At 36.6% G+C, this 23,593-nt stretch overlaps 1 protein-coding gene and 1 long non-coding RNA gene across 11 annotated transcripts; both read right to left on the bottom strand.

Moving 5' to 3' along the window:
• Window positions 1-332: 332 nt before the first annotated feature.
• LOC110904387 lies at window positions 333-9,626 on the bottom strand. 7 transcript variants are annotated; one of them, XR_004879650.1, is made up of 9 exons: window positions 9,421-9,626; window positions 8,445-8,983; window positions 8,140-8,198; window positions 7,629-7,798; window positions 6,993-7,545; window positions 6,827-6,893; window positions 1,663-1,768; window positions 781-852; window positions 333-670 (listed from the first exon to the last, which is right to left on the bottom strand). It is a non-coding gene; the product is annotated as an uncharacterized LOC110904387 (long non-coding RNA). The 7 variants fall into 7 exon arrangements; XR_004879651.1 differs by having other exon boundaries at window positions 7,629-8,198; window positions 8,445-8,535; window positions 8,732-8,983; XR_004879648.1 differs by having other exon boundaries at window positions 7,629-8,198.
• Window positions 9,627-14,004: 4,378 nt separating this feature from the next.
• On the bottom strand, window positions 14,005-23,340 carry LOC110904385. 4 transcript variants are annotated; one of them, XR_004879646.1, is made up of 20 exons: window positions 21,326-23,340; window positions 21,148-21,216; window positions 20,867-21,065; window positions 20,520-20,604; window positions 19,747-19,869; window positions 18,543-18,611; window positions 18,151-18,232; window positions 18,005-18,064; window positions 17,875-17,927; window positions 17,630-17,796; window positions 17,311-17,479; window positions 17,128-17,185; window positions 16,992-17,048; window positions 16,638-16,883; window positions 16,140-16,201; window positions 15,094-15,158; window positions 14,948-15,004; window positions 14,739-14,832; window positions 14,502-14,642; window positions 14,005-14,358 (listed from the first exon to the last, which is right to left on the bottom strand). XR_004879646.1 is itself a non-coding variant. In XM_035983380.1 (19 exons), the coding sequence occupies exons 1-19, from the start codon at window positions 22,787-22,789 to the stop codon at window positions 14,272-14,274; spliced, it is 3,339 nt and encodes a 1,112-aa protein (XP_035839273.1). In that variant the 5' UTR covers window positions 22,790-23,331; the 3' UTR covers window positions 14,005-14,271. The 4 variants fall into 4 exon arrangements, 2 of the variants coding, with proteins under 2 accessions (XP_035839273.1, XP_022005934.1); XM_035983380.1 differs by lacking the exon at window positions 15,094-15,158 and having other exon boundaries at window positions 18,005-18,061; window positions 21,326-23,331; XM_022150242.2 differs by lacking the exon at window positions 15,094-15,158 and having other exon boundaries at window positions 21,326-23,328.
• Between the last annotated feature and the right edge of the window lie 253 nt (window positions 23,341-23,593).

Raw genomic sequence — 23,593 nt, 5'->3', positions numbered from 1 at the left:
CATTTACGCTTGACAACTTGCATATTAGTAATTAGAACTCATTTTTAAAAAACTTATATCTATACGTAGATAACATAGATAAGTCATATCCATATACTCATAATATTATAAAAAATTGTAAAGTATAAGAGAAAATCACAATATGCACGAAATCAGTAATTAGTAATAACTAGATGGAACCCCGCGGGCGTTGCCGCGTGGGCCATCATGATTAACAACTTACACCGTCATGTGAATGTTTAGGACTAAATAAGCTTTCAATAATTGTGTCTGGTTTTTTTGGCTGCTCGCCTCACATCACATGTTTTATTGCGCCCAAATGGGATGAGGTGCTCGCCTCTCCTCACCCGCAAGCGGCTCACCTTGTGTGTGTTCAAGGCGCCTATGCTGCACCTTGGTTTGCCTAAGCAAGCACACACAATTGATGCACTTTTGAGTACATCAGTAGCATTAATTATTCTTGTACCATAACGCAGCTACTACTAAATAAGCAGCAATAACTGAAGACATCAGATCAAATAAAAACACTAAATAGCCTACCATAATTCAAGGTACATGGAAAACATGTGATCGAACAGATTCATCATCAAATTCATAGCCTTTAGCAAAAATCAAGACATCATAGAGAACACCTTAGAACTCAAGCCTGGTTTTACGCTTTGTACCGTACCTGAATTAAAGTAAACAACTCGTTAGCTATTCATAAAGATGGTATCTTTCTTTAAAATCAAGACTGTTACAAAACAAAATTTCACAGGATGGTATTGTCAGTTGACATACGAATCTAGCGAGAGCAATGGGCTTGTTCTCCTTCGCGAGCTTCTTCTTGATCATGAATGTCTAGCGCGGCGGCTGAATTAAAATAAAGACATGAACAAAACATCACTACTTATTTCGTGATCATGTGTTATTAGTAATCCTTTCAAGACTCTGATTATGCCACATAAAAAAACATAACAAGGTATAATTTAAGGTTCAAGTAATTAATCACAGAGTGGTGTCTTGAGTTTCAGCTCATTTTTTTGCAGCCTCAAACTCGCTAGTTACAGAACCACTACCAAAAAGTTAAAACAAATAATTGTACATAGAGGTAAAAATATAAAAAGTTTATTAGAGTAGCAAGACGATTGGATTGGGCGGGTTGGGAACAGATGAAAATGGGTTCTGGGTTGAAAAAATTTACTGTTATGTGCAGAGTTGAAAATTGCAGGGTCGGTTCGGGTTGACCCATACATAGTTTTCGGTCCATGTTATGACTACAAAAACAATAGTATTGCAATAATACTCTGAAAACAAAGTAAATAGGTCAAAATCTAAAATGGGTACAATTGGCGATTCTATACACCCCCTCAAAAATAGGGAAATTATGTTAATTAGATAAATTTCAATGGGAATAGTTGACAATAGCATAGTTATTAAAGCGACGCGCCTAGGCACAAATAAAGCCACGAGCCCAACAAATCGCCCTGAGCACGCCTCGTGCCTTTAATAACTATGCTTCAAGTCATAGTTATTAAAGCGCTCGCCCAGCCGCAAAGCCCCGAGACCAACAAATCGCCCTGAGTGCACCTCGCGCCTTTAATAACTATGGACAATAGTTTAATCATTGAAGTAATATACTAAAATGGTATAGTGAGAATGTGGTCACAAAACTCAAAATACCTTCTCCTGTTGTCCTGTATATGATCACCAAATGGACATTTTGTACTTGGTAGCAATAGAGTTGGATTAATGTATGTTGCTGATGTGAACCCTAGTTGAAGCACACCTGTTATTCAAAGAAATTTAGAAACATAAGGGAATTGAATGTGAAAATAGACTAAACCGGTAAAGAAGGTAAATTTTATGGTTATATATATTAACAGCAACTTTATCATATAAATAAATCACCATATCTGCTGCCATGTGTTTTCCAGCCACTGTTCCACATTCTTGATTAACTTATTTAAGTATAACACTAATGTTAGCTAATAAATTCACAAAAATGGGTTTACACACATGGCTTATGTATTTGCGGGTTTACACACATGGCTTACATATTTGCGGACAACAAAAAACCTAATTGTGTATATAATAAGGGGAAAGTGAATATGGGACTGTTACGCGTCTAAGCTTAGATGCGAAACCACCAAAACTATGTAGTTTTGATTAAAAGAAATTAAAAGTTAATTTTGATCTCTGTTTCCTCCCATAGATGTATCAATTCGCACCTTCAACCCTCCTTTACGCCCTAGTTGAAAAACTAAATCTCTGTCTACCTTTTCTACGTCTCCTTTACGCCCTAGTTGAAAAACTTATTCTCTGCTTTATTCTTTTTAAAGACCTACTTTATGCAATTGTGCCTCTTTAGCTTCTACCGAAAAACAAATAAAAATCACATATATATATTATGTCTCTTTTTATGGACAACTAGTTAAAATCTTGATACCTAAGTATGAGATGGGAAATTGATGCAAGGAGATTTATGGGTTGAGTGAACAATTAACCTGCTTTGGATACCTATTATACTGTTGATCTTGGATTTGTAAGTGCAGTCATTACTGGTGTTTTGAATTGTTAATTCATGATTGGCAAATGATTTAGTTCATCATATATTGACCTCTTTCATCATATTTCCACTTTACTTAAGGTATGAAATCCATTTAATTGAAGTGGCTTATAGAAGATATAAGTAGCCATTTAAAAGATATAAAAACAGATACTAACATTACTCCACTAAATGACCATTAAGGTGAGAAGATGACCCCTTGAAAACTAGTATTTAGCTTATTAAATCCAGAAGAAGTATAGAATCAAGAATCAACTAAAATTTTGCAAATGAACCTCAAATAGTTGAAAACAAATGCTTCTCTTTTGTGCCAAAAAAAAAAAACAAAGATTACAAACCATTTAATACTGAAAAATAAGGATGCTATTTCCCATGTTCAAAAATCTTGTTGACTAAAGCCTATAAAACGAACCAGTTTTTGGCAAATTTTTGTAATCTTACTCATTCAGTATGGCACAGACCACAGTAACTGCTAGGAATTTCATTCCGAACCTAACATACCAGTACTGACCGAATGTATACAATACTTCAGTTAGCTTTAGAATTAGATCAATTACGGTATCGGTACTATGCAGCATGGTCCCGGTTCGGGACTTTTAACGGTACCATACTAAACCAGTACCGATCAAACATAATATGGTACGGTATTCAGTTTTGGTTTTGGGTAGATTTCGGTAGCGGTCCGATTGGGCCTGGGCCTGGTCTCATCTGTAGCTAATACACCCATGATGGATCAATCAGTTGAATTGCCGGAAATTTTAATAGTGTAACACCCCGAAAACGGCTTTGGTAATCAAACCACGTTAATAGTAAAGACGGGTAAAATACCTTTAGTGGTAAAAATTTACCCGGTAAATATTAGGATTTAAATAATTAATCCTAATAATAAATAAAAAGTGAATAAAAGCTTTTAAGAAATAAAAGCTTAGAAGGCCCGAGTTAACGGGACCTAAAATAAACTTAGTCTTAAATATTCCCTAACCCGCTAAGTTAACTAGGAATATTTAACCTAGTTAATAAGTGGGAAAATTGTTAAAAGAAATAAGTAGGTTGTGGCCTACTTAATAACGAACCAAACACGAGGGGTTAAAGCGGGATAACTAGAAAAGTTTTTTAATAAAAACAAACACAAACACACACACACACAGTGTGTGTTCTGGATCGAGCTCAGGGGCGACCAAGAAGGGTCAAACCCTAATCAACACAATTTCATCAAATTGAAGGGGCAAATCAAGTCCAAATCAAAATCCGAGTATGAATTAGTGATCTCCATTGAAAAAGGAGTCATGAGGTATGTAAATTTCCTGAGAAATCTCTAGTTGAAATTCTGAGCAAACCTAGAGAACTCGAATCTGAACTTGCATGTTTGTTGTTTGGGTGAAATTAGTGATGAAACTATGTCTAGGAGTAAACCCTAGTCATGTACTTGTTGAATTGATGTTCATGGTTGTGAATCCATGATCATACACTCATGTGTCAAGTGGGTTTTGATTATGTAGTAAAGATGATGATGTACACATGTTTAAAAACATCATAGTTGCTAGTAGGAACAAGATACTTGAACAATTTGCAAGTTTGAGTAATTGATCATAAGTGATAGTGGTGAATTTTGATGTTAATCATGGTAAAAATAACTAGTTAGGAACTAGTTAGTAAATATGTAAAATCATGCACATTAGGTGTTTGTTAAAATGCCTAAATGAGAACTAAGTGTTGATAATGTGCCTAATTGAGTCTTGTGAACTTGATAGTGCAATCATATGTGTTAATTGGTGATTTGACTTTTAAATAGTCAAACCGACCATTAATAAGATCGAATGGTAATTGTGATAGAAAATATGTAAGATGGAATAGTCATAATTAATGATGACTAATATAACCTTCTTACGAATTATGATGATAGTTTGACGCTTGACAAGCTAGGTGGAGGCTTGGAAAGGAAGCGGGTCAAACGAAGCAAGAATGGCGGAAAAGCATAATTCGGATGCAAGGTAAGTATATCTTACACTAGTCTTAAATTGTGGAATTTTTTCTTATCATATAAATTATGAATGAGATATCTAAACAATTGAAATATGATGTTCCGTCGTGTAGTCGAACGGAACAAGAAAATCAAAGATGATAGAAACCATAATAATGGTTAAAAAGAAGTAAATCGATAAATTGGTCATATTATGTCGAAAGAAATACACGGTTTATATTTAAAATTACCGTACGGTGTTAAACGGGAAGAGTCATGTAGAGGTGATGATAATAAATATCATTTCGCAAAGATAAATGGTCAATTCGGCCAAACGGGTCAAAAGGTGTAGACAACACCTTTTGACTATATAGACTAATGATTCTTTTGTCGAGTCATATGCTTACAGGAATAGATATCCAATGGATATTCGCATCGTTCTTAATTATCGAATATAAAGCAAGGTATTAAAATTGGGTCTATTTGTTGATCCGAGCCAGGTACGCTTATTTATGATGTATGTAAAAGTGCTAATTTGGTCGAATAATTGGTGATAGCCCTTCATTGTAAAAGAAGGACCAAAATCGACCAAAACGCCCTTGTAGGCTAAATTGAACAAACAACTCTTAGAGGTTGTTTGGAAAGGAGTCTTATGATTAAACAAAAGTTTAGAACGAGTACGGGTAGTGAAAGACGTAATTCTTGAGCCAAAAGACTCCATATGAGTCTTTGCCGTAAAATGATATTTCAAGAGGTATAAATTCGGAACACATAGATATCTACTTTAAATCCAGCACACATTTAGTTGTGATGGAAGAGTACTAGATAAGAGATATAGGTTACAACGCTAGATTAGAATGAAAGCGAAATTTAGCTTAAAAGTGCTTAAAATATCCTTAACATGTCAAAATAAGCATACTAGTGAAAACGGGTTTAATTTGTGAATAAACCTATGAATAGAACCTAATATGGTATATCACAATTATTTGATGAAGTGTACGAAATATAGGAATCAGATAAATACGTTTATTTGATAAAATGCATAACCGGGTCAAAATTTGGTATAAAGGGTAATAAGCCGAAGACTTAGAAGTCTTAAATTTTGTTAAGCCGAATGTCGGATTTAACTCCAAGTGATGGAGAATCAAATTTCAAACACGTAGGAAGAAACGGTAGGCCAAACGGACAAGCGGTTAGAAAGATACGGAAGATTTCGTGTCAAATTACGGCAAAAATGGAAAACTGGATGCAGGGTCCACCGTAAATTACGGTGCCACCGTAATTTACGGTGGAGATGAAAAGCCTTACGGTGGCCCCCTACTGGTTTACGGTAGGGGCATGTAAAACCAGTGGCCACCGTAAATTACGGTGCCACCGTAATTTACGGTGGAGGTCAGGTTGAAATTTTTGTTTTTTTTTTGTTATCAATTGTTTCTCGGACTCGTTTAGACACGTTTTAAGTCCTGTATGACTAAAGCATTTCATGTTTATGAAATGTAGGTACACCTTGGATGCCGGAAGACGATCAAGCTCAACGAAGAACCGAACACGATATAGATACACGCTTCCGCACTTTGCCATGTTGTAAATCACCTAGGGTCAAAACCATTAAAACATTAGTTTTGACTTTGATACATAAGGATTAAACATATGATCACGTGATGTAGAATAACTCATGATTTGTAAAAGTTTTAATAAACCCGTATTTTTATAGCATGTGTAGTCTTAACTACACATCTAATCGTTGGTAATTACATACAAAATCGTTAAGTAGTAACTAGGATGTTACAAATAGATCAGTCAAACAGATTCAAGCTAATAACTCCATAATCAAAAATCAAAGTTAGTGAGTTTGAACTGAGATACGACGGATGGTTTCGGAAATTTTAATAGACCAGGTTCTAAATGGGAGAGAAAAGGCGAGAGAAGGAACAAAGATGCAGGTCAATTTCTATTTTGGAGGGGGCGAATAATTTTGGACGATATTCATGGAGATAGCCTTTTTCAAAAAAAAAGTTAGATTATTTTAGTTACATTTTAACAAAACTACGTAGTTTTGGGGTTTCGCATCTAAGCTTAGACGCGTAACAGCCTCATATTCACTTTCCCCATATAATAATTACACTTACACAACATGAGTCTCTGTTTTAACCTTTTTATTCGTACATGAAGTACCAATTAGTTTGACAGTTAACATAATAAGGCCACTTATAAACTTTCTAATACTAAATGCACCAATGATAGAATAGTTTTTTCACTAACCCTTTCATGGACATTAATGTTGCAATAACTGGTGACAGTTTTGTGTTACAATGTACCTGTTGAAGGAAGAAGCGATTTGCTCCATACAGTAGCTTCGAGAAATTGGTCATCAGTCACAAATCCCTAAAATCACCAAAAGTTATATCGCTCAAATTTTCCTTACCAAATTTCTCAATCTGAATGTTCTGGTATTCACCCAAAAACGAAACAAAAAGATCTTACCTCGAACCGGCTCGTAGTTGCCGAGTCAGAAATCAAGCATCGCCGGAGGAGCCTTCTATCGTCACCGGAATCATCATCAGAATCCAATCCACCGTCGTCGGAGGTGGCGGCTAGGTCTCCAGACCACTATAATCAGCCTCGCTAACAAAAAAGCAAAACACGGAGGGTGGTTGGCGGCAACGGTAGGTCGACAGAGGAGGATCGATTGAAGAGGAGAGTGTTATTGTGAAGCCTGTATAAAAAGAAGTAGGGTAAAGGCAGATGGGATGTGCACTTGTACCCTGTAAAGCATATAAAAGCCACAAAGCATGATGTACAACACATGATGCCTAACTATGTTACAAAACTAGAAGATAACCCGTCGCGGTGCGACGGGGTATTTCATTTCTGTCAAGTCGTTAATGGTATTAGTTACAAATTTTAAAGTGTCTTCGTATGCGTTTTATAAAGCTATATATAGAAAAAAGGATGTCTAGCATTATTAACAATAGATGCGTCTTGTGCACGATGTTCAGTCCTTGTAGCGAGTCTTGATCTTTACCCTTTGATACACCTAACACATATCCATCATTGTTATGCATTGCAGTAATTTTATATTTTACGACAAAATATAGTAAAGAGTTACAGTTAACTTACTGTTGACAGCGGTGCAGAATATGTCATCATTCTCAACCAAAGGTGACTCCCTAACATGCTTTCTCAAAACCCTTTTGGCAACATTATCACGCAACCTCAATATGTAAATCCAAATTTCGGTTAGCTAAACAAAGTGTACTCTTCTGTATTTTGTTCCCACTTTAAACTTACTGATAACCATAAATAAAAAAAATCAAAGAAATGCGTAATTAAGAACACTCAAACGTACAATAGTTAGAAAATATATATTGATACGTTTGAAAGAAGGCCGAATTTAAAAGCTAAACCATAATTATTAACCTGGTGATGGAAACCATTTCTATAGTTATATGTGGCAATTTTGACCAATATGTAGTAAGAGTAAGTTGTTTGCTTTATTGTTGTCGTAGGATAAAGTAAATGACTGTTGCTCTAAATATTAATGCAAAAAATTAAGTTTAAATTTAACTTTAATTTTCAATGTAAGCTGAACCATGATGGATAAAAGAAAGTTCAGAATTAATAAATTTACATCAGCTTTGTTCGAAGATTCTCCCACGCAAATTGGGTTCTTTGCTCATAAATATCACCCTGCAACATATTTCAAACGGATCACTAACAGAAATAAAATGTCATTCTAAAGCTAGAATCATCCAAATATTTAAATGTAAGTAAGCAACATTCGTCAACATAAAGCTTTTTCATGACGTATACATTGGTGTTTTTTTTAATTAATTAAATACTACTAACATTTACACTTGTGAAATAGTAAAATACATCTAGCAAAAGAACAACATCAAAGGGATTTAAATTGTAAAAAGAGCAGGGTAACCATACCTCACCAATAGCACCATTTCCTATTATGGTGAGTAGCTTAAAATATCAGATCCCACATCAACAGCAAGTCAGCAACCAATTTATTCTCTTACTAAAGGTCAAAAATAAAACCCAAAATGTAACCTCTACAAGCAAAGGTGCGAGTTATGGGGTAATTTAGTGTGATGTGTTGCACCCACACAACCATCAATATGTTTAGTTACACAAAATTACCAACCAAAAGGTTATCTGAGGATGTTTAATTGACAAAAATCATGAACTATACATAGCGAGATAGATCAAAGTACTTTATCAGAGGTGTGAGTGTGGAGGCGGAGGTTGACGATGAAGATGGTGTTGTTGATGTAGGTGGCCTGTGCTGGTGGAAGATGCAAACAGGTGTTCAACAGGGACTTCGATTGAAGGCAACTCCAATGCCCTAGTGTTTGATTAGGGCTAATAGATGGTGTTGGGCAAGGTTAGGGTTTTGCAAGTGGCGAGCAATGGTGAATGTGGTGACGATGGTGGTTAGCTGATGTGGGGGACCAATCTAATGACGCCTGCGATTTAGGGAAAAAAAAGCCTAAAGAGGTCAGTTATCGTGGGTGGGTAAAAGCAGCAACCAAGTAACACCCAACCCTAGTGTGTGGTACTTCGAAACCTGAAGTACCAGTGAATGGAGGACAAAACGAACTCAGATGTACATACCAATATAACCAAACAATGTAGTTAAATTTCAAAATCATCATATAACAAAAAGAAAACCAATATATACCGAAGTACACACAAACAGATTCGAAATCTTTACAGATTCGTAATAACCCGAAACCCTAGAACAATCAATACCCACCAAATTAAACAACTATAAACCCATAACTAATCAAGAATCGACCAACCAAAAACCCATAACTAATCAAGAAGTGAACAACCATAAGCGTGAATCAACGCATGCATCTTTATACAATGAAGTTAATAGTGAAAAAAATAAAAATTAAACCTTTTTATCTTGCATTTGAAAAGGGTTCGATGCGATTGAAGAAAGTAGGTCACCGGCGGAGTGAGAATAGAGGTATTCGATGGTGGGAATGGTGCTTACCTCCGATCTTTTTTCGATACACCGATGTATTCGAAGATTTCTAGGCTTCGTAACCCCCAAATCAAATCAAATCAAATCAGAGCATCATATGAGTATCATGAGGATGAAGGGAGAAAACACGAACTGTAGGTACCAACGATGGTAATGACAGGCAAATGTAGGTTAGAATAACCTAGAAACCGGAACTGTAGCTAAGGTCTACGCTAATTGTTATATAGGATAATAATTACAGTATATATAATAATATAATAACATAGTTAGAAAGTTAGAACAACACAATTAAATAAAAAATAATAATACTACAATATTATATTATATTATATAAAATATCAATTAGGAACATTTGTAAGCATCAAACCTTGTACCTTATGCTTAACATTTATTTGAATTGTTGTTAAACTCTGAGTTGTGATGTAAAAGTGTGATATGTGACTGCTAGTTAACTCAAAGCATGAGTTGTGATGTAATAGTGTGATATGTGGCTGCTAGTTACCAAGTAAATTGGAAGACGAGATTTACGATTTGGTCAAAATAATACCAATAATAAATGCTTCATTAATTTTCCTATTGATTGTCCTACCATTGATTGCAAAAGCCGACTTTTGACCTTTATACTACACGGTATAAGAGGATGTTTGGGGTTCATGACTAGCAAACAGGCTTAAAGAAGTGATCAGTGATTTGGTAAGTGATACTCAAACGGCGTACATTGAAGGGAGAAGTATTCTAGAAGGGCCATTGATAATAAATGATCTAGTATCCTGGGGAAAGAAAAACAAGAGGAAAATGCTACTTTTTAAAGTGGATTTCGAAAAGGCCTTCGACTCTTTAAGTTGGAGTTTTCTTGATTCCGTCATGCAACAAATGGGCTTCTCCGCTTTATGGCGAAAATGGGTGTCGGGCATATTATCTTCTACTAGAACGTCCATTCTAGTAAACGGATCACCAACTTGTGAATTTGAAGTTCAAAGGGGGGTACGTCAAGGTGATCCGCTTTCGCCGTTACTTTTCATTCTTGCCATGGAAGCCCTACATGTAGCTGCGGTCAACGCCAACTTGGAAGGTATTTTCAATGGTGTAAAAACTCCAAACGACGGCCCGACGGTGTCACACCTTCTCTACGCAGACGACGTGCTATTTGTAGGCGACTGGTCCCTATCAAATTTCAACAATCTTGCTAGATTCTTAGCATGTTTTCACCTTGCCTCCGGTCTTAAAGTGAATTTCAACAAAAGTCTACTATACGGTGTGGGTGTCACCAACGTTGAATTAAGTAACATGGCATCAATCCTCAGCTGCAAACCGGGATCATTTCCCTTTACCTACCTTGGTCTTCCGGTCGGGGCCAACATGGGTCTAGCAAAAAATTGGAGACCGATAATTGAAAGGTTTGAAAACAAACTTTCTCTTTGGAAGGCGAGGACGTTATCTTTCGGTGGCCGTGTAACCCTCATTGAGGCGGTTTTAGGTAATCTCCCAACATACTACTTTTCATTATTTTGTGCACCACTCAATGTCATCAAGCAACTGGAAAAAATGCGTCGAAAATTTCTTTGGGGGGGTTGCATGGAAAAAAACAAGATCAGCTGGGTTCCATGGTTTAAGGTCGTTGCGTCCAAGGAGGAGGGGGGTTTAGGCATCGGAAGTCTCGCTTCCACAAACAAGGCTTTAATGGTTAAATGGTGTCTTAGGTATAAAAATGAAAACTCGTCTTTATGGGCCAAACTGATCTCGGCACTACATTGCGGGGTTAGATGTCATGCTTCTATCCCGGTTAAAAGTTCAATTGCTGGGGTCTGGAAGTCGATTATCAATTTGGGGAGAGTAAAACAAGAACCGGTAGTCGATGTTAAAGCAAGGATGATGCCAAAGGTAGGAATAGGGGACAAAACGCTCTTCTGGCTAGACACCTGGGTGGGAAACAAGCCCCTCCGAGATGAATTTCCGAGTCTCTTTGCCTTGGAATCTGACAAAAGATGCTATGTCCAGCAACGGTACAAACGAAATAATGGATCCGTGGAATGGTTTTGGGGCAGCTCAACACCTCTCTCTCTGCCAGAACACCAGGTCAGTTGGTCGCTATGTTCCGACTTGCTTTGTTCTGCTGGGCTTGGGCCCGGCCCAGATCGATGGTTGTGGAAAATGGGTTCCAGCTGCGAAGATTTTACAGTGAGTGGTTTAAGATCAGAACTTGATCACATAAATATCATTCCCGAAACAAAACTGCTTTCTTGGCTCCATTGGATACCCAAGAAGGTAAACTGTTTTATATGGCGGGTCGTTTTAGATCGCATTCCAACCCGTGAAGCATTGGCAAGACGAGGAGTATCACTTCCCTACCTTGGTTGTGCCTTTTGCAATGATAGTGTGGAAAATTCGAACCATCTCCTAATCTCCTGCGACCTTGCACAAAATGTTTGGATCATAATTCTACAATGGATCAAGTTACCAGCTCCGCGTTACTTCATTAGTTTAGTGCAGTTGCTGGAAACAATTTCAGCCGAGAAACTCCGAAAGGGCACAAAAAAGGCGATTGGGATGGTCATCGCTGCAACCTGCTGGAACATTTGGAAGGCGAGAAACGAACGGATCTTCAAGGATCGACATCCGCGGCTGGAAAAAATTATAGGTGACATAAAGGCGGACTCCTTCTTCTGGGCGAAATTCCGAGCAGGATACACAGACCTCTGTTGGGAAAAATGGCAAGGCTTTAAATTTTCTGATTTCCCAGTGTAACTCTTTTGGTTGGTTTGTTTCTGTATTAGCTTACTTCCTTTGTTCATGTACTGCACTGCACAAAGCTTCTTGCTTATGCTTTTTAATATAATTTTCGCCATTCTTCAAAAAAAAAAAAAAAGACTAAGTTATATCTTTGTAATATTTACCACTTTCTCACTAAAATAAATGTGCATCTTTAGTTAATTATTAAACACACATGACTATAGATAGGGGTGTTCAAGATCGGATAATCCGGTTTTCGGATATCCGAAAATCGGATATCCGAAATTTCGGATAGTGAAATATTGACATCCGAACCCGAATCTGAAATTTCGGATATCCGAATCGGATATCCGAAATTTTGGATTCGGGTTCGGATATCTAATCGGATATCCGAATAACCAATTTTTTATTTAATTTTTAATTTTTATTATTTTTAATATTTGGAACCAGATTTTTCGGAGAGTTTCGGATATCCGAATATAAATTTCGGATATTTTTTGGATATTTCGGATATTTTTCGGATACTTCGGATATTTTTCGGATATTTTTTCGGATATTTCGGATATTTTTCGGATACTTCGGATATTTTTCGGATACTTCGGATATTTTCGGATATTCGGATATCCGAAAAAAATAAAAATTAAATTTTCGGATAATCCGATTATCCGAAAATTCTCAAAATCACTATCCGAATCCGAATCCGAATTTTCGGATTATCCGTTCGGATACGGGTTTTCGGATATTTCGGATTCGGTTTCGGATTCGAATTTTTTTGAACACCCCTAACTATAGATATATTTTTTAACAACCATTCGTTAAACAACTAGCAAGACGCTAGATAAAAATATATAACTACATATATTTTTTAAAACTGAAACTACACCAATTGCTCCATGAAATCGCTTTATAGGAAAACCGGTTGTTGATTTGAGGGAAGGTGCTAGATTTTATATCTTCCATAATCTTTCCTACCGTGGTTAACTTGTTGGAGAAAGCCTTTTCGTGTCTTGCTCTCTCTAAATAACCCAGCATGCCACCATATGCCATGTATAACTTTTCTCTTTGCTCGTGACAACAGAAGGCTTTTTTTGTATATCTAGGAGGTGCTTTACTGAGACAGTGTATTTGTAGAATATCACATCACAAACTGACTTGGCTTCATATTATAGAGGCGACATGACAAGTCGTTAGCAGATGATATGCCTCATCCATCAGCCTCCCCACATAAAAGGCTGATGGTATCAAACCCACATTGGCTTTCCACGCGAAAATGTTGACTTTCTTCGGGGACCCATTTGTTACAAGACATACATACAACATACCCGATATCTTCTGATATACAAAACATTTCTTATAGAAGAGACGGAGAAGATGCATGAGGAATTTTAAACCCAATGCCATTTCTTCTTTATATAGGTTCTCAAGGATTACAAGTGCATCTTTATTCAAGGTGCTCAAAGGTTACATGTACATGTATTGTTTATATTGAGACTAAACAAGGGTTAACAATTTTGAGAACAAAAATATTAATTTAGGTAATGTTAATTTAGGAAAACATGAATTAGGGAGCTTGCCTAATTCATCATTTTTCTTCCTATAAGACCATTTATAATGGTTAACGCCCCGCCCCCCTAAGGGGCACTTCCTACCACGTCAGTATCATAATACCTCTTTAAAAATGCGTAATGATTAATGCGCCTTAATACCCTTTCAATCATTACTTTCCGTTTTGTTTTACTTGTGTGACATGGTTTAAATAGCAAATTTACTACTAAAAGAGAACTAAATACAAATATAAAGCACGTTTCGAAATGTGTTCAACTTGTCTCGAGAACCCTTTCAATTTACATCCATATATGTATGCCAAATAAAAGCAAAGGCTTACATGCCCATTTTCCTCTAGTTTGTGCTTTCTCAGTTTATAAAAACTAGACTGCCTTTAAAGCTAAAAAAAAATCTTTATATAACTTGAGCTTTATGCGTCGATATTGACTCTCGTCCAGCAGACACGAAGCAGAAAGAACAAAAAGATTATGATGTAGCGTGATGCAATTCCTTCTCAAGCATTGATGTTCCCTTAAATATGGTCAGCTGGATGTCCCGCGCGAACTCTGAGTACTGTAGCAAAAACATTAACAACAAATTAACCAACTAATCTGTCACTTCAACTGTTATTTTGGAAAGTGCTTCAGTTTTTTCAGGTCTACAAAAAGACCACACATCGAATGAAAAATATTTAAAACAGAAAAAAACTAACTTACCCGCTCATCACTCATCTTTCTAAAACCCAACTTCTTGGTCCATATAGACTCGGCTTCTTCAGCAGCAGGAAGCACAAGGAGTTCAACACCCATTGACAAGAGTAATTCCTCAATACAAAAGAAGAGAGCTTGGAAATATCCCTGCAACCAATATAGATTACAACTATAAATTAGTGAATCGTTACTCGTAACATTCTAATTAACCATATTTGAACCAACAAAAAGCATTGCACTCACCTTCCCTTGGTGTTGTCTACTGGTAGCTACCAGCGGGAGCTCGGCAACCTCCCGCCCAAAAACTCTCAGGAGACCTGCAGATACAACTATTGACCTGCACGTGTATGTCAACAAGACGATAAAGAAAAAAACAGGCAGTGGAAATATAATTAGATAGCAAAATGGAAGCAGTGGAATCTAAAAATAAAGTTGCAGATTAATAAACGTACCCCACCATAAGAACAACACAATATATTCCTCCAAACTCTTGCCCAGATATGTTTCTCCTGAATATTGAAAAGTCATGATGTAATGGTTCACGAAGCCTTTATATTTAAAAGCCTTTGTGCTTTCTGATAATGATACACATGGTTACCTATTAAAAGAGAACGGGTAAAAAACATGGCGACTAAAACATGGTCATGTATTGATCCTTGATATCTGCCAGTCATCATCTAACATCACCTAGTATACAGTAACGAGGGCAGGAAATTTGTACCCCAAGAAACTGAATTCTGGTAGATTCTATGGAAAGGTTGGGTCACCACTGACCACCCTTGGTTAAAGAAAATATAATTTGCAGCATTTTGAGCTTTTCTTATCAGTTACATAGATATGCAAACTGCAGTTGTTGTTTGTTTGTGTGTGTAAAACTTGGTTATAAAATCTGAGATCCATGTTATTCACAAATGGAAGATGTTTTCCTATCCAAATTAGCACCTGCCTTCTCCCTGAGTCACTCAAGAGTCAAGACGGCTCACTAAAAGCTCAAATGGAGCCAAGCTTAAATGAGTTCGAGCTTATATTGGAGCACATTTAATAAACGAGCCCGAGTACGAGCTTCACACATCGAGCTTGACTAGACTCGCGAGCCTAAATGAGCATTTATTTATGTAATTGTTATTTATCATATCAGATACATATTTACATAATAAATATTGTGTATAAAACTATGATAAAAATAATTAATTGATACATATACAAAACTACTATCGAGCCGGGGGTCTCACTGGAAGCAACCTCTCTATTCCTACGGGGTAGAGGTAAGGCTGTCTACATCGTACCCTCCTCGGACCCTACCTTAGCTTTGCTATTGGTGGGATTTACTGAGTATGATGATGATATCATGTTCTATATATAAATTATAATTATAACTATACATGAAAGAATTTATAAATGTAATTGTAAAATAATAAAATTATATAATCATTAAAAAATAATAAACGCGGGCTCAAGCTTGAAAAACTACCCTGGAGCCAAGCTTGAGTTCTCTCAAGTTAAACGAGCCGAGCTCAAGCATAGGCGAGCTCGGGCTTGGCTGGTAACTCGTTTACACCCCTAGGTCCAGCATAACCGAAGTCAATCCAGGCCCTTGAATAAAATCAATAAAAAGAACAACATGCACACCACAAGACAACTTACCCGTATACCATTACAGGTATCAGATCACGGCCAGATATTGCAACAATGGGATCAAAACACTCCTGCAAATGGGTACCATATAACTTTAGCAAAACAAATTTTGAAAGGTAATTTATAAACAGAGATGAGAACAATAAATTTAAGTGTTTAACAAAGGCATGTTTAATCAATATCAATTCTGCAACCGCACCATTTTCATTAAGATTCTAAAAAAAAAACTCAAAACTATCACCACCACTCGAAAAAACCAAGATAAGCTACTGAATGAATCAATTTACACACTTAAGCCCACATATGATATGTGGCAAAGCAGACAAGCAGTATAAAAACAGAAACGTTAATTAGTGAAACAAATCTATTACTTAATATGAACTTGAAAATCTAGTTGTTTTTGCTTGCATTGTCTTTATCTTGCCCATGTAGTGCACCTCATATTATGTCAGTAAATAAGGTGAGAGACAAGCCACCTTACAAGATAGCAATAGTAAAAGAACATACCCGAAAAATGGCAGCAGCCCTTGACAGCAGCGGCAAATGTTCAGGATAGCGGCTTTTCCCACTTAACATCCGCCACTTAATTTCATTTGGAGCTCCACTAACAAAACCTTTCTCTATGTGTTTCCTGTTAATTGTACTCATTATTGAACCTGAAATTACAGCTGCTCCACTGACAACCACATCTTGAATAGCACCGTGGATCAAATCACAGTGATTGCAACAAAACCATTTATCAGACGGGAGTGCCTGGTTACATTTAACAAATTATGCTGAATCTTTAGCTGCCTAAACAATAAAAAGCCATCAAGTGTTCAAAATTTCAAATACAAATACGACAATGATTTTGTAGCTGACCTTCAAATCGCATCTTCCACTCTCTCTTAAACAACCAACATGGTACTCCTTCTCACACTAGGCAGCATGAAACACAAATGTTACAATAAGAGAACAAAACACAAAGTAAAATGGTACAAAAAAGGATTATGCATACTTGATCACATAACATCATTGTCCGGTCGTCAAATTCAGCAACACTAAAATCCTGGGCCCTGGTAGAGGAACACAAAAATAGATTGGTAAGCTTAAACCAAATTTATAAAAGTGTAAACATTCGAAACTAATATGTCAATGAAACTGGATTAGACACTATTCAACCAAAAGGGCATATACAAACCTGCAAATAACACAGCCACCTGTTTCGTATTCTCTGGCTTTAACAACGCGGGTCAGTCGGATAACAATCGGTCTGGACTCTGCAGTAGCTTTTCTACCAGAACCAACACTGTCTCTACAATACGTACAGTGCCGATCTTCAGAAGAAACACCCTCCAATCCCAAACAACCTGCAAGCTAGAAGCTATAAATACTAGTCCAGCATTGCAAAATAGAACGGTATTCATACAGGATAGAAGAAATGAACCAATATAAGATTAGAGAGTAAACGAGTTAAATAAGAATGTAGCATTATTGCAATTAAACAGATAAAGCTCTACCTGCATGGAAAGCACGAGGGCAGCCATCACAAAAAACCAGCTCTCCTCTATCTCCACATACTGTACACATATCATCACTATTGCTAGTGGCAATACTTTGACCATTTGCAAGTAACAGAGCTATATCATGGAGTGACAGGCCGTTAGAAATATATATATGGCGATATCTGCACAAAACGGGGCTATTGTATTAACACAACACACAATATAATCATATTATAATTAAACTCCAAAACACCACTCACGGTTGCCGTTTGGCAGTCCATCCAGCATGAGCTTCAAACTGTGAAGGACTGACCTGTGGGAAGGAAGTAGATAAATTAATATCAAACTAATTAAGAGAAACTTTCTGTTTAACCAGAAAAGAGTGTTTACCTCGGTGTCACAATGGCTACAAAATATACCATTCCCTTGCTTGTAACCATCAAGTATCTTCTGCAAAATTGTAAACGTCTTGTATAACTCATGAAGTATGCACAGAAAAAATAAAATATCCAATATTCCATTAAAACAGCATTCACCTTCCCTCTGGCATAATAAGCCAGTTCAGTCCCATCTGGAAGCCCATTAGGCATAAAAAGTAAGCGATGTAAATCATTATCCCTGTCACCATATGGAATAGATTTTATGAGTGTATATGTTGAGGCAAGATAGCAATAGCAACATGGAGCAAATTACAGCGGGGTTGAAAAGCAAAGCAAATATATACATGTGCCACAACATGAAACTTGCAAATTTTAACTTAGAGCTCTTGAGTCTTGAAGTTGAGTGTGACAGATAACACAAGTTATTTCACCAGATAACATATTTAAAAGAATAGCTGGTGAAAAGAACCAATGTCAAGCAGCTATTTCCAGATTCTGTCTGCATGAAAAATTGCACCAGATTAAGATATAGAAAAAAATCAGACTACCTTTTCCTTTGGCCACCTTCAGCACTTCGTTTGGTTTCAACAACAGGGCTATATGTGTATGACCTTGGCCTGCAAAAAGAATGTGAAATCAGCTGGAAGAGATATACGCATGCAAATACACAAGTGAATGAAGTGATATAAAAAATCAACCATAGGCAATCACTTGTTTTGACTCTAATGAACGCCTAAGGAAACTACAAGAAATATGCACAAAAAACGAGTATAACACACGCAAAAATGCATTACAGAGACCCTCTCTTGGATCCTATGTAAGTATCGCGCCCTCACTTTTTTATAAACACGTTGTACAGCGTACAAAAATTAATGTACGCAGGCGAACAACTATACATAAGGGAAAAAGATAAAAAGAGGGATCTAGTTACTATTACTATGACTATTACTTTACTATTACTATTACTTTACTAATACATACAATTATCAACTTGTGTCTACAGTGGTTTTCTTTAATTGGGTCACATATCCACCTTCTATTGGGCCACCATTTTATTTTTATTTTTGGTGAAAGTGTGTGCTACAGCCTTGAAATTTAGAATACGTTTACATTTTACAATCAAAATTATTATTCTTTGGTATAATAATGATCTTTTAAACACAAGTATTAGTTGGTTATTAAAAAAATCTCTGTTATTTTTTAACCGCTTTGGTTAGCATATAATAACTACTTGCATGAAATATCAGTATCATATTAGGATTGTTATAAAGAAATATGCTTAGTTATACCTTAAATACATATGATTATCATTTGCTCAACTAACAAATATACTGATAAATATTCAAGTATAATCCTGAGGTGAACATTATATTTTAAATATCTTTTCAGACTTTTTTTATTTTGTTCTTTTATATGGTTAACGTGCCACAATGATATTGGATTTCGATCGACGTAAAACGTATGTCAGTTTGTACCAAACCGAATCGATACCGAGCGAAACCCCGCTGCATAGCGCGGGCATTGTTACTAGTAACTAGCAATTATCGGAAAGATAATTGGCACAGATATCATACAGGGATTTATTCAATAATTTGCTTCTTAGGAAGTCATCCCTCGTCTCAACAGATCTTAAGTATGCATATATGCATGTATGTCTAGATATTGACGCATGCACACACACATATAAAGTGATGCAATTTGCATGTGTGGGTGAGAGAGGACACAAGAAAGAAGAACACAAAAAGAGCATACTTCTTAAACAGGTCTTTCCGCTCCTTCAAGGTCTCACTAACAAATGTTGGAGGTTCCAAAGTGAAGCTCTTACGATAACAATAGAACGGGCTTGAACAATCTTCTCGCGTGTGGCTGGTGCAGCTAAAAGAAGAATAATCAAAACTTGTTAAGTTTATAATCTTTAAAATTATAATTCACATCTAACAGCATCTACCATTGTCCAACCATAATCAAGATCTAAAGCCATACATTCGCAAATGCCGTCCAGTAAGAAGTTGCTAAAGTATGAAAAACAAATGATACAACCCGATATCAAAAAGTATGTTTCCAGCTTTCAGTTTGACCATCGGTGGACATTGTTAAAAAATCATGCAACATATAAGTTGCGTACAGACGTGGGTGTGGGTGTGGGTGTGTAGTAAATAAGCATATGAACCCAAATGCTAAGAAATGAAGAATCATGTAGACTTTGAATATTTAGGGTCAAATGAATTGCATCCTAGTCGAGAAAGAGAAAACAAACCAATATAGAATGTGTCACAAAGTTTATTTCTTAGATGATATTATAGCTGTATGCTGACAACAAATTATAAGGTCATGCATTCAAACATTGACAAAAGAAATAGATGCTTAATTATCCCTTTAGCCTAGGGGCATAACTAATACTATCAATTTTTATAAGACTAATGGATATAAAGAACGGATAACTCAATATTGTGATTGTCTGATCCCCTAAAGCAAAAAGATTATAAAAAGGATAGAATAACAGATATTGAAGGGATGGTCTGCACCTTGCTGTTGAATGATACAAATTCATAAGCTTTGAATGATGGATTTCATCTATCTTATCCTTGTCGGTGTTTCTTTGAAGACTCCCTGCATATTACAAAGAAAATGCAAAAAAAAAAAAAAAAAAAAAAAAAAAAAAAATTAATATATCAAAGAGGAGTAATAACATAATATTTATGTAGTTCAGTATCCTAAATAACATGTTTTCCACTGCCCTAATCAATATCACTAACATCCATCACATATAATATACTACTCCACACATCCATTATACCTCCTTCAGTCTCTCCGGAGCAAGTCTATACATATGTATTTAATTTACAAATAAAACTGATGTCATCATTGTCACCTTTCCAAACCTGGAGGAGTTCCTCATTGACAGATGAACCAGCTACATTTCTTATTGCTTCATCTACGGTGCTGAAAGGAACAGTTTTCATTGCCTGAATTATGCTGTAAATAGGTTTTCCATTTTCCAGATATATGTGTTTATTAGGGTGCCTAGTTTTTCCACCAGCATGTCCCTCAAACTCATGAGCACGAAGAACCTGGGTGCATCATTCAAGCATTAAACAAATGTAGCAGTCCAATAACAAAATACACCCTTTTATATACATATGAGAAACTTACATTAGAAAAATTACATGTTGCACATCCACATAAATATCCACAGTCCTTAATAATTCCAATAAGCTCCCCCTGGTTTAATGCAAATGGATACACAATTGCCAATTTCTGTTAATATAATGTTTTTTTTTTCTTAAAATGTTAGTGAATAAGTGAATAACTAATCACAGATGCAACTTACTGAGGTAGAAATATATTTCACTTTGGCTCCATCCAGTATTCTAGTTGATAAGAGCTTTTTAACAGTAGTAGGATAACTATCAGGAATAGAATCACCAGGTTCATGCAGCCCTTGCTCACTAACATAGGTTAACCTGGGTACCTTACGGGTACCATTATCGAAACCACCACCCATACGTTTCACAGCAGATGCAGACAATTGATTACCATAGTCTTCCTTCCGTTTGCTGAACTTGAAGGTGATTTTCCTAATACCAGAAGAAGTACTAGCATGCTTTGGAACCTCTAATACAACATGTGATGTTGACACTGTAACAGATGTATTATTTGTACACTGTTCTTCTTGGCTTGAGCTCCCCTCACTGCCTGAGTTCCCAATACAAGCCGACGTAATTTCACCGCAAACAGCTTGGCCTGTCATGACAAGCTTTCCATCTGGTTGGCTATTAACAGTCTGGAAACTCAAAGAATTATCACGAGGAGATACATTTGGATTCGAAACCTCAGAACTTATATCATCATTTGAAGCCTCATTCACCTCCTTCTTGGAGCAAGGATCTAATACTATCTCATTTTGACACTCCTTAATAAATTTATCAGCAGAAAACTCCAGTGTAGTATTATCCAAGGCCTGTGATGTCTGCTTGGTAACAGAGGAAGACTCTATTTCAATATCATTTGAAGATTGTGTTGTCTGCTTCCTTACGCAAACCTCTAATTCCATATCATGCAGACATTCTTTAACGGGTTGCTGAACAGAAGAATCTGGTGCATTCTCATTCAAAGGATCTGTTGGTTGAATCTTGACAAAACCATCGGTTTCCATCTCATGTGAACATTCTTTGACAGGCTGCTTAATAAAAGACTCTGGTTCAATGTCAATTTCAACCCCTGTTCTCTGCATACTACCATGCGTTTCTAGTTCCATCTCATCCGGGCACTCCTTAACAGGCTGCTCAATTACAGTCTCCATTTCCATATCATTTGAAACTCCTGACGAGCGCTTCTCGCCAGCAGAATCTAGCTCCATGTCATTTAAATCGTCATTAACAAACTGCTCAATCGAACGATTTACACCAATACAATTTAAAGAGTCATGTGCTTGCATAATTTCACAGGTCTCTTGTACTGTCACCTTATCAGAAGTGTTTGCCATATTGTCACTTAGAGCTTCTGCTGTTTGTCTTCTACCACATGGCTCAAGTTTAGTAACATCTAAACCCTCCGTGAGCATCCCGTTAGCACAAGGCTTTTCTTCAACAGAATCCAGAGCAACCTCTGATTGATTCATAGCACAACGATCAACTTCATCCTCACCTAAACCCTCTTTTCCCTGTTTTTTGGCCACACATTCCCTATCAGAATCACCCGTTAGCCACTGCCGGTCACGCTTTTGCTGATTTTTCTCATCTTCCATTTCCCCAACATTACTCACCACCACCACACAACCCTCCCCTTCCCCCATCCTAACCGTACTCCTCAACAACTTCAGAAACTATCAAATAACACAACGTAAACCCTAATTCCTAAAAATTAGGATTCAAAACCCTCACTATTACTCTTTCAAACAACTTAATCACAACATTCCAACTCTAAGATACAAAAATCAAATACCGATTCAAACAACGAAACAACTTGTGAATCTAAAACATACATCAAATCAGTGACTCGCATAACAATCGCTCGATAATTCGATAAACCTTACATGCATCCGTGTATGTGGATTACAGATGTACGAATAGGATCTATGATCAAAATTGCAAAATATTAAAGTAGCAAACTAACCGTACATATCGATTTTAGAAAACTAGGGTTTATTGTTGTAATTCGATCTTCGTCTCCGTTTTTTTGCATGAATAAAGCAGCGCCAACGAACCAAACTGATTTTTTTTTTTTTTTTTTTTTTTGCGGGAGCACGAGAAGAGGGGTGGATAGAGTAAAATCGATATGAGTGGGTCCCGGATACAGTGAACTTATTAGAAGCTGCCAAGTGGCAGTGACAGCAACTTTGATCCGATAATGGGGCAAATGGACGGTTTGGATTTGAAATCATCTTTGATTGGTGTGGATGTCATGATATTTACGACTATACGCAATTCAGATTTGAATATGAAAATTGGTGTGTGAACCGTGGGCGATGTGGGTTATGGGTTATATTTCCCATAGTAACCGTTTTCACACATGGAGTTGCAGTTTGCATTTCCTATAGCCACCATTTCCATAGTCACATGCATTCGCGGTTTACCTTTTCGCATGAACCGCAAGATAA

The sequence above is a fragment of the Helianthus annuus genome, chromosome 14, assembly GCF_002127325.2.
Source record: "Helianthus annuus cultivar XRQ/B chromosome 14, HanXRQr2.0-SUNRISE, whole genome shotgun sequence".
NCBI lineage: Eukaryota > Viridiplantae > Streptophyta > Magnoliopsida > Asterales > Asteraceae > Helianthus > Helianthus annuus.
The sequence above is the reverse complement of the archived record's forward strand: the minus strand, read 5'-3'. Positions and strand labels throughout refer to the sequence as shown.

Bases quoted from the DNA above. Each gene is read 5' to 3' on its own strand.
- LOC110904385 (XM_022150242.2), bottom strand. From the start codon at position 22,789: ATGGGGGAAGGGGAGGGTTGTGTGGTGGTGGTGAGTAATGTTGGGGAA. The intron at 17,480-17,629 runs GTAGAGCTTTAT...TCTAGCTTGCAG, and splicing joins CCCTCGTGCTTTCCATGCAG to GTTGTTTGGGATTGGAGGGT. The intron at 17,186-17,310 runs GTTTGTATATGC...TTCCTCTACCAG, and splicing joins GGTGGCTGTGTTATTTGCAG to GGCCCAGGATTTTAGTGTTG.